This window comes from Mus caroli, unplaced genomic scaffold, assembly GCF_978045245.1.
Source record: "Mus caroli unplaced genomic scaffold, Mus_caroli_1 scaffold_1, whole genome shotgun sequence".
Lineage (NCBI taxonomy): Eukaryota > Metazoa > Chordata > Mammalia > Rodentia > Muridae > Mus > Mus caroli.
Genome location: NW_028227256.1, coordinates 135,122,894 through 135,136,154, shown reverse-complemented (window position 1 = coordinate 135,136,154; position 13,261 = coordinate 135,122,894). Strand labels below are relative to the sequence as shown.

Below are 13,261 nucleotides of genomic sequence, written 5' to 3'. Positions count from 1 at the left end.
GATTTTTATATACAGAGTATCCAGTGGGGCTGAGAGCTTGGATCTTGGTATGCTGCTTTCATAGTCTCCTGTTAAACTTAAGAGAGGAAAATGGACGACGCTGCTCTGTAGCTGTGGGCTTCTGTAGCTGTGGGCTTCTGGTTGTGTTTGGCAGTTTCCCTTTCAGTCTCTGGACCACTCTCTCCGACAGCCTGTTGATACTCTCAGTGCTTTGCTCAGCTTTCCTGTGACCACCTCACTCTCCAGAACGTAGTTTCATCCATTCAAAAGACAGCTTTGCTTTGTTATGTGCAGTGAATACACTCACGAAAACTTTTATCCCATGACTTAAGTTTTAGTAAATTATGCTGTTTCAAGTCACCCATGCAGCTCGACCTTTAAATAGAGTGAAGACATTTGCCTGAAGCAGGACTGCTTTTGTTTGTTTGCTATTTCTATTTTTGTTGTTGTTTTTGGTTTTTAAGACTAAGTCTTATGTGCTAGGCTGGCTACAAACTCCTTACCTAGCTGAAGATAAGCTTGCCCTTCTGGTCTCTTGCACTTCTGACTCACCTGCTTCCTCTGTCTCACAAGTGCTAAGCTTGCAGGCATGCAACACCATGCTTGGTTTTGTGGTGCTGTAGATGGAACCCAGGCATGCTAGACACACACTTTATCAACTAATGTAACATACTCGGTAAGAATGGTCTTTTAGAGAGTCTACTTTAATATTTCTTCATTCCCTAAAACCGTAGTCCTTCTTGAGATGTGACATAAGTCATTTTAGATAGATATATTTTTTTAAAGTGGTTGGACATTACAGAGTAAAGTGTTCCATAGCTTAAGAACAAATAGGAGGAAATGTAAGCCATTCTGTCAAGTGAAATTTCTGGAGTCATCTTAGTATAGAAAATTATACTTTAAAAAATAATAACGAGGGGATAAAAGTCCATGTTTTTCCGACTTACTGATTCTCAATGCTGGAATTCAACTTTAAGAAATCTGATTTCTCAGAATCACTAATTTTTTTTTTAAATATTTTAAACAGCACTTTAAGAAACAAAAGAGGCTAATCCCTGAGAGAACCGTTTGGAAATACTTCGTTCAGCTCTGCAGTGCACTGGACCACATGCATTCTCGAAGAGTCATGCACAGAGGTAAGAGAAGCACGGGAAGTCTGCAGCAGCATCTTAAGTAACATTCGCCACCAAGCAATTTAAGATAGCTTCCATTCAGTCCACGGCATTACCCATTTTTGATAATTTATGTCTAAATTATAATTTATCAGGACTGTAAGCGTTAAAAGTGAAGCCCTGCTTTATAATAAATAATGCGAATTATGCTTTGCCCGACTTCTCTCAATACCTTGCTGGTTCTATGGGTAGAGAAAGTGGAGCTGTGGGAGATAGTGCATGTGCATAAGGAAGAGTGTTTGTTGTGTCTCCTTCAGACAAGCAGACTGTGGCATCCCAGCCTCAGTCCTTCAGGGATTCTTCACAGTCAGTCCAGTTGTTGGGCAGAGATAATGCACTCAAGTCACTAAGTGACTGACCCACTTATTTGGGGGTGTCAGATTCTGAAGCAATTTATTTAGGGAATTATGATTTCTGAAGCCATGAAATGAATATAATGTGCATGATATTGCTAAGCTATGATTTTATAACTTGTGTAAATGTACCAATTCCTTTTTCAGCAGCATGTTATTTAAAACCATTAAACAAAGGGGGACACATGTTTATTTTGTGTCTTAAATTTTCATTCATATTCTTTGTGATATTAATTGGACTGAGAAATTTGAAATATATGAAAATAATTCAAAATACAGTGAGTGACTTTCAGTTCAGACCATCATATTTAATAGACATTTTGAATCCTTCCACAAGAGGAAATTTCGTATTCCTTTCAGATTCCCAAACTTATAGCATCTCTCACCTGATCTCTTCATTTATTCACAGATATAAAACCAGCTAATGTGTTCATTACAGCCACTGGGGTAGTAAAACTCGGAGACCTTGGGCTTGGTCGGTTTTTCAGCTCCAAAACCACAGCTGCACATTCTTTAGGTAAGAGACATGATTTCACCACTTCAGTTGGTTACGTGTGTGATTGTGTTGGTCATGGTTTAAAACAGGTTACACCAGCTCTACGGTGCTGCTTGCAGTCTTTGTAAAGCTCTCCTAGGAGTCGGCCGCTCCTGACAGGTGCTCACAGTTCCCTTACCTTTTACACGATGCTCGGGTACTTCTGTTTATTGGAACTGAAGCAGGCCCTGAGGTTTTTGTTGTTTGTGCTGGTTTTTTGAATAATGCTGATAAGCCTGGCTTTTACTGTTGCCATGGAGAACTCCTTTTATCTTATTTGTAATGACCGTGAGATAATGGAAAACTGTATTTTGGAAGAAGTCTTCACTGGATATTTTTTAAATGCCAGAGGTAATAATTCATACATGTTTATTTATTCAATGGGCGTGTAACTGTGATAACTATTAAGAGAGAAAACCTAAAGATGATGACTCATAGTGAATGAAGAGAAATAAAATTTCCCTTTTTACAGAATGGAAGAAATACCCACAGTTGATTCATTTTTGAGTTAACATTATTTCGATGTCCTTTTGCACCTAAAATAGAATTGATGTAACTACCAACACTGTATTAGCAATGGGAAGAAAAATTATTTTGGATCAGAAACAATAAAAATTCCTAGAAGAAATGTTTTTTAACTTGTGTTAAAAGTAGATTATCTCATGACTCTCCAAGTCACCTTTTTTCTTCTAGTGCATATAAGATACAGGAAGTGGTGATTTTTAAAATAAGAACTAAAACAAAATTAAGTTGGCCTTAATTTAGTTGTGTCTATCTTTGCTGTCACAATTTCCTTGAAAGTCATTAATTCTTTGAAAGCAGTCTTTAGATGTGGAGTGAGGAGCTTTTAAATGGGCTCTTAAAGAACAGTGATGTAAACTAACCAAACAGGGAAACAAGCATCCGGGTACATGGCTGGAGACATTTGAAGGCGCTTGTTCCTAGCACTCTTCCTGAGCTTCCATGCACCTTGAATCTATCACTTATTAATATTTTGTTTCTAGAGTAGACTTTGGCGTGACGGACAGTGTAGTGGAAATGCTTACACTTCCCTGAATTTCACTGTTAGTTATGGAGAACATATGACTTCACACTGATATCCTGAAGTAGTTAGTTCCTTCATGTTTCACACTTACAGTCACATAACTACAAGGCCTTTTCCAGGTATAAGATTTTGATCTGAAACCTCATAAGGAATCAGCAAATTTGCATAACCCTTTGATAAAGTTTTATTGGAGAAGTTACAATTCTTATAGTAGGGGTGGTAGTCAATTTCTAGGAAGAAGCCATAGCCCTTCCTACTAAAGACACTGCCACTCTGTGCTGCTCATCTGATTGCTGTCCTCACAACACCGTGTCCGTAACTCACTTGAAACTAGTTTATAATTGCATGTGCACACACACTGATTGCATGTGCCTGTACACACATGCCACTTGTTTAAATGCTGCGTTGCAGTCACTCTTGAGTAGGCTGTAGTGTTTGAGCTTCGCCGAACTAATGATTAACCTGAAATCCAAGTCACACCACAATTTTGAACAATTCAAAGTGGATTCAGTCTGAGGTTTACTAGGTTTTGCAAATGTTCTACTTAGGGATTACACGTTTATGTGCCTCTCCAGATCTGGGTAATGTGTCAGTCTAAAATTATTTCATATGGAGACCAAAGTGAATTTTAATAGACGTAAGAATTCAGTAAGAATTTTCCAAATCAGCTCCTTTAGAGGGTCGTGTTACGGATGCACATGCTGATGCAATGATTCTAGTGACTCCAGGACACTTCTAAACTGCACACAGGGAGGGAGAAAAACAAGGTTCTTTGATGGTGAATCCATAATGAACTAATTTCTTTGGTGATTTGTTTTTTCATCCTGAGGGGGGAAAATCCTAATTTTTAAAAAGTCTTTTATTCTTGCTGATCTTCTGTGCGCAATGAAGATTCTGATGGTGTGCAACTCATGTTTTCTAAGGAAAGTACACTGTGTAGCCTGTTAGAGTTTGAATTCAGCTTGTCAGTGACCATTGGACCAGAAGAATCAAGGATATATATGTATATATGTGTGTATATATATTTATAATAGAGATAATAGAGCAAGCATACAAGTGCTGACGCGCTTTTAGTTGTTTATGGCAGGTTGGCCCTAGTTTTTACTTCTAGAGAATTATTACTCGGCTGTTGTTACATACATTTATTATTATAAGCAGATTTGTTGTCCTCTAATAGTTGACTATGAGAAGTAATTAAATATATGGTGGCCTATATGAATTTATTTTGCTCATAAAAATATGGTAGAACAACTTATTGATGGTGTAGTTATGCATTTTCTGGTTTTCCTGATAGTGAAGTCTGTGGCGTGCTTAAAATAGGCCTGTTAGTGAAACTGTGAATTAGATGCTAATACAATTCATAGAGAAAAATATTTTTAAAATGTAGAGGCCTAGGATTTAGCTAGTTGGCAGAGTGCTTGTCCAGCGTGCACTCTGACCTGGATTCTATTCTCAGCACAGCATAAGACAGGCACTGCGCATGCCTGTGGCCTAAGGATGTGGGAGGGGAAGGCAGGCAGAGCAGAGGTTCAAGTTCATCCTCTGCTACATAGGGACTTTTAGGCCATTCTCTTTTACACGAGACTCCATAAAAATAATACACAAATCAATAGGAAGAACAAAAAAGAAAAATGAAAATTACCTGAGTGTCACAGTAAAGTCTGTGGTGGAGCCAAATTTCATTTCACTTTGTCAAGAAACTTATTTTCTGTTTTATAGAAATTTATTTTATAAATGCAATGCCCTCAAATTTTGGAAGAATGTCTCTATACATAGCATTTCTACTCCTCCCCCCCCCAAAATTATATGCATTTATGGAGAAATCAGAACAGCCTCCTGGAATATTTTATTTCTTAATGTCTAGAAGAGATGGGCTACTCTGTGGCTGTTTTACCGCCTTCGTTCCACAGCTTTTGTATAAACTTCAGCTCTGTAGCTTCTCAGCATGCAGTGAGCTCTGTGCTTCCCTCACACCCTCTGGAGAGCAGACACTCATAGAGAAGGCCTTGTTTCCAGTCAGCCTCACAACTCCCTCTGAAAATACGGCAACATACGAGTGATATTAATAGTTCCTTGGATACAGAGGTTAACAATTCCAAATACAGAATCTGATGTGGGGGGTCCCAAGCCTTGTCCAGCTTCATTCAGTTCCTGTGAAGCAACGGCCAACCCCTGGGACCTCACTCTTGATTGCCTTGCCTGGCCCAACCACAGCATCCTCCTCCTCTACTCCCCATCCCATGCCCCGGCTCTCTAACCACTTTGTAGTGATGCGCTGGGGAAATGGCCCCCATTTGCTTCTTGGCCTCTTCTTTATCATCTCAGCCACTCCCACTTGAGTGATTTTCCTTTCAGTTCCTTTCAGTGTTGCTTCCATCCAGGTTTGATGTTTCTTTGCTGCTAGAGCAATGTCCTCTGAGGCCTTGGTCCAGCATTCAGGGTCTCCTAGAATTTACTGGTCTCTAATGCACTCTTCTTACGATTGACTCTATTTTCCTTCCTTAACTGTGTCTCCCCTACCTCTGGTTTGTTCTGAGCATGGGAAGAAACACCATAGTAACCTACACACTATTGGGTTTGTGTGCTCACAGCTCTGGAGCACTTTCACCAGTGCTGCTCATTGTGTGCTCACAGCTCTGGAGCACTTTCACCAGTGCTGCTCACTCATTCGCTCTTCTGGAACTCACGTTCTAGATTTACAACTTGAGGGTCCAGAACCAAGGCTGTGGTAGGGGTGACCATGGGGATGTTATTGGCTTGAACACTCAGAACCAAGGCTGCAGGGGATGTCTGTGTGTCCACATGGAGGGCGAGGGTTGTTAGAAACTACTCAGTTTCATTTCTGGTCTGAATTTAAGTTGAATTTTGGTTGTGCATTCAGAAACCTTTTACTGTTGCCCTGGTTTTCTTGGCCTCAACGTTGCAACCCATAGTTTAGGAAATTAGACAAGTCTTTGTCTTTTATGATGCTTATCTGAAGCAGAGGAAGTAGTAAGATGATTTGATGTGCCCAGAAGGAGGAGGGGAGTACTGAGCAAGTGTGAACTAGGGTGGGCCAGTCAGTCAAAGGATCAGAAAGAGGTTACTCTCCCACAACCTGAGCAGTGACTGCTCAGCCTCACAAGGAGGTCAAGATGAGCTCCAGTTTGCTAGAGCAGGGGAAGGGAGGGGTGGGCACAGACTTAGGAGGGATTCACATTGTTGTGAATCCTACTGTGCTGCCCAGGCAAGTTTTTCCAAGATTTTAATGAACAGAGCAGCATGCTCTGAGTTGAAGAGAGCACCCATGAGTGTCCTTCCTCAACTTCATTCAGGTCAAGCATGCCTGGAGTTGTCTATGCAGCTGACTTCAGTTTTGCCATGTGCCAGCAGCATGCCTTTCTGAATATCTGTGGACCAGGAAGATGGTTGATCTCTGCTGTGATCTGCGGTGTAGACTCTTCTCCGGGTTTTATCTCTTTTATCGCCCCTCTGTTTCATAGGTTAATTTAGGACTTTCATTTTTGCGCTTTGCCATTGATATGGCTGGGGCTCTGTATCTAGGGAGACTGGTTGTAGAATAGTATACTTGTCTCTGTGGTTTGCCTCGTTTTCTTTCATATTGTTTGTCAACCTCACAGATGTAACAGATGTTGGGAAACCTGCTATCTATCCACATCCTTAAAAATTTATGGTGAAGACACAGCTCTCTCTTGATCCAGCTTTCTGATTGACTAGGTCAGTGGCTTTCAGATTTCTTAAGGGTAACTCCCAACCAAATCATGATCCCCTGGGACTGGAATCGAGTATGCTGAAGCACAAGTTGCACATAGCCATGTTTTGTACTACAAACGGCGGAGTGTTCTGACCTTGTTCTGTTTTATTTCAATTGAAACGAGGCTGATTGCAAACTGGTGCATTGATTTCACAACCCATTGATGAATTGCCTGGCCTGCAGTTTATAAACCATGAGTCCAGATCTCTGGAGTTTATGCTTATCTCATTTGCACTTTGATTCCCACTTCCACTTGGCCACATTCTCCAGCCTACTCTGAGCAGTTCAGTTGGTCAGACATAACTTAGCCCTGTGAGGTATTCCCTGTGCTGCTGCAGGTGGGTAGTGACACACAAAAGGCTTCTCAACAGTCTGTAGGGACTCACGAGTGTGTCTATTCTGGTTTTGAGGAAAATTCAAGAGGGCCTGATGGGTCTGTTCAGAAGTGATGCATGGGTCTTTGGTTTCCTTGTTTGGACTTAATTCTCACAGAGACTTACTTTCCCATTATAACAGCACTTGGTGACCTTTTTCTTGCACATTTTATGGTTTTCTGACTGTTCGACCTGGAATTACCTAACCTAGTCTGCTGTGGCATTGCCTGTGAGTCTGCTATGGAACATAGTTTTCTTTCTCTCACTCCTGGTGGCCCATGCCCCTTTGAGAATTAGGAAAAATTAAAACAAAGCCGGGAGCTAGGGCTCTGGACAGGTTTTGTATCAAAGGGTGAGCCGAACTAAAAGTGTTAGTGTGGGTGAATTTATGTAGAAGAATAAAATATAGTTTTGCATTAAAACATATTATATCTCGTCACCCCAGAGTACTTTGAAGCCTGTACTTGGTCTTTGGGGTACTACTCCCCCAACACACACACACACAGCAGCAGCAGCAGCAGCCCTTATTCTGTATTGTCTTCAGTTCAGCATTTGGTTTGGGGATTGCATGATGACGAAGAGCCCAGGAATAATGCTCAGAGATAAAGGAAAAATGCCTCATTTCATCTTATATTTGTGCAGTATTTATTTTTGTGTCATCGCTGTAGCTATTCCAGACAACCCATAATGATTTTTTTTAAATGGGAATAGTTGTAAATGAAGTAGGAGTCATGTGTGGCCTTAAGGAGTTTTCATCTTTCTAAACTAGGATACCCTGAGCATAGAAGTTTGCTAGTGGCTCCCCTGAGTAACTGACCCCGGAGACTGCTCTCTGGATCAGTGCATCTTCCATTATCCCTTATGCTAATCACTGTTTGAGCAATCTACACAGTTAATATAAACATTTTTACTCATCAAGCTTTAAAAAGTCTGGACTAAACATCACATGATCTGTTAACTGTTTTCAGCCTCCCTTCAGTTCACCCACTTGGGAAATATGAATAATTACTTAGATTCATGTCAGGGATGGCCAAGCAGAAGCTCATGTGAGTTAGGGGAAAATCATAGTTTTTCTATAACAGGTGTTATTCTTCCGATAGTGAGCACATTAGCCTCTCCTACTCTCCCACTTCCCATTCTCCCCCACTAAAACCAAACCAAACCAAACCAAGGAAACTTTCACAGAATGATGGGTTGAGCTATCAGACATCACACGTTTAAACCCTATATGATTTGCTGTGCCCTTCAGCGTCTCCTGTGGATCTTGTAGTGTGGCCTTGGCACATAGAATTAAGTTCTCACTCTGCCACAGAAAGCAGGAATCTTCATCACACTAGGACCTTTCCTGTACTTGCTGCCCTCAGAGACGACCACAAACCTAGTGGGATCAAACATTAGAACTGTATTATATTACAGTTTCATAGATCCCATGCCCAGGCTCATCTCAGTGAGCTACCTTTACGTCCCCTGCAAGGCTCCTGCAAGCTTAGGTCACCATCTGTTTTGTGTCTACTTAGGGTTCCTGGCAGAACTCAGCTTTGTGGTTACATCTTTGGTCCCCGTTTCTTAACTGCCTGGTTAAAGGCCATTCCCACCTTCTAGAAACAGAATCTATTCCTTGGCCATGATATGAGCCTCTCTCACACCTGGCATCTCTCCTGTCCTCTGGTGGGGGTTATCTAGGGTAATCTGTATTTTAACGTGTGACTTTACATCTGCAATGTACCCTTTTCCTGGTGCATAATGCAAACAAATGTAACACCAGTAGTAGGAGCACACACCATCGTTCTGTCCATCCATCCATTGTGAAATATCGTGCTTTTGGTGAAAGAATGAGTTAATACTATTAGCTTAATTATTGAAATGGAGTGATTTTCTTTCTTTTTTTTCTTTTGGGGGGAGGACAGGGGTAGTGACGCAGGTTGGTGATATGTAAAGGGTTATTCCCAGAAGTTGATATTCAGGCCACAGGGGCCTTCTCACTTCATCGGCAGATATGTTTCTCAAGGTCTTACCCTTTCATGCTCTAGGATGGAGGAAAAGAGAGTGGGGGAAGCAACAGGAGAAAAGCCCAATTTGGAAAATTAATCCAAGATACAGATCTCACCACATTGCATGCTCGGTATATGTCGTTGAGGTGGTTATCAGCTGCTTGAGGCAGTGTACTTACTAATATGTACCCAGAATGCTCTGCCGGTCTGCTGCGGCGAGAGCACAGAGCAGTAGGGTGCACTGACGTTTGCATGGGGTGTGTGTGCCTTCATAATGACCCGAGGAGAGGAAAGATGGAGAGGACTTTTCTGCGTGCACTTGCGTAGTTGGCGCATGCATTTGTTCTGTATCCTAAAACGAGATGGATTTTTAAATTTAACTTGACTGCACCAATATTGGTGTCTATGCTAGACAAAAAACTTGAACCCCCCTGGGAGAAACTGTGTTGCTGTTGTGTCATAGGATGGCCTGAAGTTGTGTTTATCTTTCAAAGGGAGACAGGCATCTCTCTGGTTCTGTCATGCTATGGGCAGAGTAAACACATGCTTAGCGTTCGGGAATTTCACACTGGAGTCTCTGGAGTTTACCATTCGTGTTTCCCACACTGTTTCCAAGCGTGAGGCATCCTCCGATTTCAGCTCAGAAAATGAGTGTCTCTGAAGAAGGCATTACCACAGGTTCCTGTCTGGTGCCAGGTGCCACCTGTGGCCACGCACTTGTTGTCCCCACACCTTTCCTGGCTCCTCTCCATGAGTCCGTCTTTGCTGTGCCCTCGCATTGTGTGGGGCGGTGTCGGGTGTAGAGGCAGCATATGTTCTGCCAGTCCTCGAGGCCACCTCTACTGGTTTATTTTTAACTTCCAGTCCTTTCTCGACTTAAGTAATTGCTCCTTGAAGAAGCTATTATCTGTTTGAAGCTCTGCACATTTAACCTCTCAGCCACCGTAACAAGTGTTTAGTTAAAACAACCCACAGTACAGTAGTGTAGTACAATTTGCATGTGCAGCCCTCTGCATTTCCAGCTTTTTCTGCCCGTTTCTCGGCTTTTGTGGTTTGGGGAGGTATAAACATTTTCAGTTACGGTTCACAGTCATCAGTTTAATGAGGTAACTGTCTGCTAAATGGACTTGAATTCCAGGCTGCCAGGGTGAGTCTTCTATCCTTGGCAACTTGCCTGACCAGGCAGACCTCTTTACTGATTGAAGTATGGCATCTCAGACGGCTCCTTGGAACAAGCCCTGCGTGGCTCTACAGTGGACCCAGAGCTTTAAGGATCTGCTCTGTTTAATTCCCGTCTCTCAGACCTCGAACAGTGTGCGCCACAGGTAGCACCTGAACATTTGCTAAGCCAGTCAGATGACACACACAGTGACTTTGGATACTGGACACACAGTGCAGTGTCCAGAACAGAGAAGCAGTGAAATCCACTTGGTTTTCCTTCCGCGGTGTCCAAAGTGCCATCAAGAATGCCTGGCAGATAACAGATTTTATTTTCTGAATGTCTTTTACAGAAGAAATACTGAACCAGACATCCCAAGTTGACCTCAGATTATACTCGTAATAATGAAATAAATTTGGTCTCTTTCCATTCTGTCTGCCAGCAGCATTTCTGGCTGACTCATAAGTACAAAGGAGGAAATTAAAAAAAGGAAATGAATGCTTTGTCTCTCAGTTTTGTATTTAAATCAAACTATGGTTAAGGTGACTTGTGTCTTTTAGCTTTCCCAGCAAGGACTGTTCAAGGCATTCTCTTCTGCAGTTCACTCTGACTCTGAGAAGAAAGAAGCAGCCTTTCTGGGCTGAATGGGCTTATTTCTCTTAGAACAGTCTCATTTGGCTGACCTAAAGAACAGCTCTTAAAAAGCACCATGTCGTTTTTTTTTTTTTTTTTTTTTTTAATCATCTAATTTCCATATGGATTTTTAAAGAGTTTTTAACCCGAATCTTAGAGATATCTCATTTTACATGCTATCCGTTCTCATAGTTAAGGAAAATGAATAAAAGTAGGCCAAGGAGGACCAGGCCAAAGATCTCAGTGGGTAAGCGTGCTTGCAGCCATGCCTGGCTGGCTGACTTCAGTCCCAAGACTCAACATGGTGGAAGGAGAGAATGAGTTCCTTCAAGTTGTCCTCTGATTTCCACATGTGCACTGTGATGTGTGTATGTGTACACACACACACAAACACACACACTCACACATACACATACACTAGATAAGTGAGTGAAGAGAGTATAGCTAGAGGCAAAGGATGAAACACATCCCCAGCTTTTGACCAGTTCTTTGTTGCTTCCTTGATTAAAAGCACAAAGACAGAATCCAGCATCCGATCGTATAATAAAGTGAATTTCCTTATGCTAGGTTTTCTCTTTGTCCAAGTCTGTGGAGATTAAAGTGCTAAGTTTCTTAGCTAACTAACCTATTGAAATCATTCTGCATTATGGCTCATTCTAAAGAAATGTCCCCACGTTTGTTACAGCTTCCAGGACAGCACCTTGACAGCAGGATCCGTTGACATCCTTGAGCTTATTGTGAAACTTCTAAAACACCTAGTCACTTTATTCAGAGTAAATTTTAAGGAGTATTTACATTTTATGAAGCATGTACCATGTACGACACTTCTCATACAGCTAGGTCAGCTCGTGTCAGGAAAGGGTTTCATTTTTACAGTCGAAAGATTGTCATGGTACACTATTAGTGTAGATTAAAGAAAGGTCAGATAACATTTTCATTTGTTGGCAGTTTTCTTCTGAAGCCAAGCCTTTTCATTTGAAAAACAAAAAACAAAAACCTTCCCTCCCCTACCTACCCTCTGTTACTCATGTCAGAAGGCTGAAATGGCATAAGCATCTCCTCTCACAGAATGCATTCTCATCTTGCCCATAACCATACATTCTTGGAAGGTAAGTAGAGTTGTGCATCACACTGCCTTGGGTGCCTCCATATGTCACAGTCTGCCTGATTGCTTTAGTATCTGGTCCTCTCACTCCATGATTCTCTTTCTTTGTACAGATGTTTAAAAAGTCACAACATTCTTCAGGCAAGAGTAAAAAAAAAAAAAAACCAACAAAAACAAAAAAAACAGCTGTTATGGAGTTTATAGAAAAGATTTTAGGAAATAATTATGTCTCCACTAAGTTGAAATATTGAAAGCACAGCAGTACATTTAAATGCACTGCAAATGTTCGTAAGCCCTTTACAAGCGTAGTTCTGTCTGTTTGAAAGAGAGGAGTAAGGATGTCTGTGATGTGATGGAGCAGGACATCTTTGCTCAGCTCAGCCTGCAGTCCAGGTGGGTCCAGAGCAGAGGGGCACATTAGGGAACATGTCGGAGAGAGACTCCATCCAGAGGCTCCCTCTCAGGGCTCTGGTCACCAGGGATTAGACATCTGCCCATTTGTCAGTAGTGTGGAATGCAAACTTCTCTGCTGACTGTTGGAAGTGTGCTGTAGAAGGAGGTGGGTAGCATGCTTGGGTCTGTGCTGTAATATATTCTCAGGAAGCCTTTGCGATAAAGCATGCAGAAACAGTTGGAAGGTGCTCATTGTTTAGATGGAGAGCCAGCATTTAAAACCATAGTGCAGGGTCTGTAGCTTCATGCTGACCCTCAGCAGCAGTGCTACCGAGGATGTTCCTCTCCACTAAATCGTCATTTAAAGTGTGGTTCGGAGCTCCTCGTCATTCTTTCTCTGTGCATCCTTCACTTGAGGGGTGCTGTCCGTGAGCTGGGCTGGTGTTATGCTGGGCTGAGGCTAATCTCTGTAAAGTGTTAGCATTTGTTCATCCTCTTCCCTGTCATCAATCTTTCACACTCATATCAAACCCCTAACGTATCAGCAGGCTTTCCAGAGCTCCTGGTTAAAATTACCTTTGCTTTCAGTAAACTCTGAACCTTCAAGCTTGGTGTTTCCAGCTGCCCCCTGTGGTTTGCAGGAAGCCTCTCTCTGCATCCCTCCCTGCCAGCCCTCCCCTTTATGTCCTGTATCCAGAAGCCTGTGAGGAGCTATCTCATCATTGCAGCTACACCCACCAGCCTTCC

General features: G+C 42.0%; 1 protein-coding gene across 2 annotated transcripts in view; it reads left to right on the top strand.

Moving 5' to 3' along the window:
* Nek7 (NIMA related kinase 7) overlaps window positions 1–13,261 on the top strand; it is a 132,309-nt gene that overhangs the window by 98,985 nt on the left and 20,063 nt on the right. For both annotated transcript variants that reach the window (XM_085841523.1, XM_085841519.1), the window contains exons 6-7: window positions 1,028–1,136; window positions 1,935–2,042. In XM_085841523.1, the coding sequence (XP_085697649.1) occupies window positions 1,028–1,136; window positions 1,935–2,042 (217 nt within the window). The remainder of the gene's footprint in view (window positions 1–1,027; window positions 1,137–1,934; window positions 2,043–13,261) is intronic.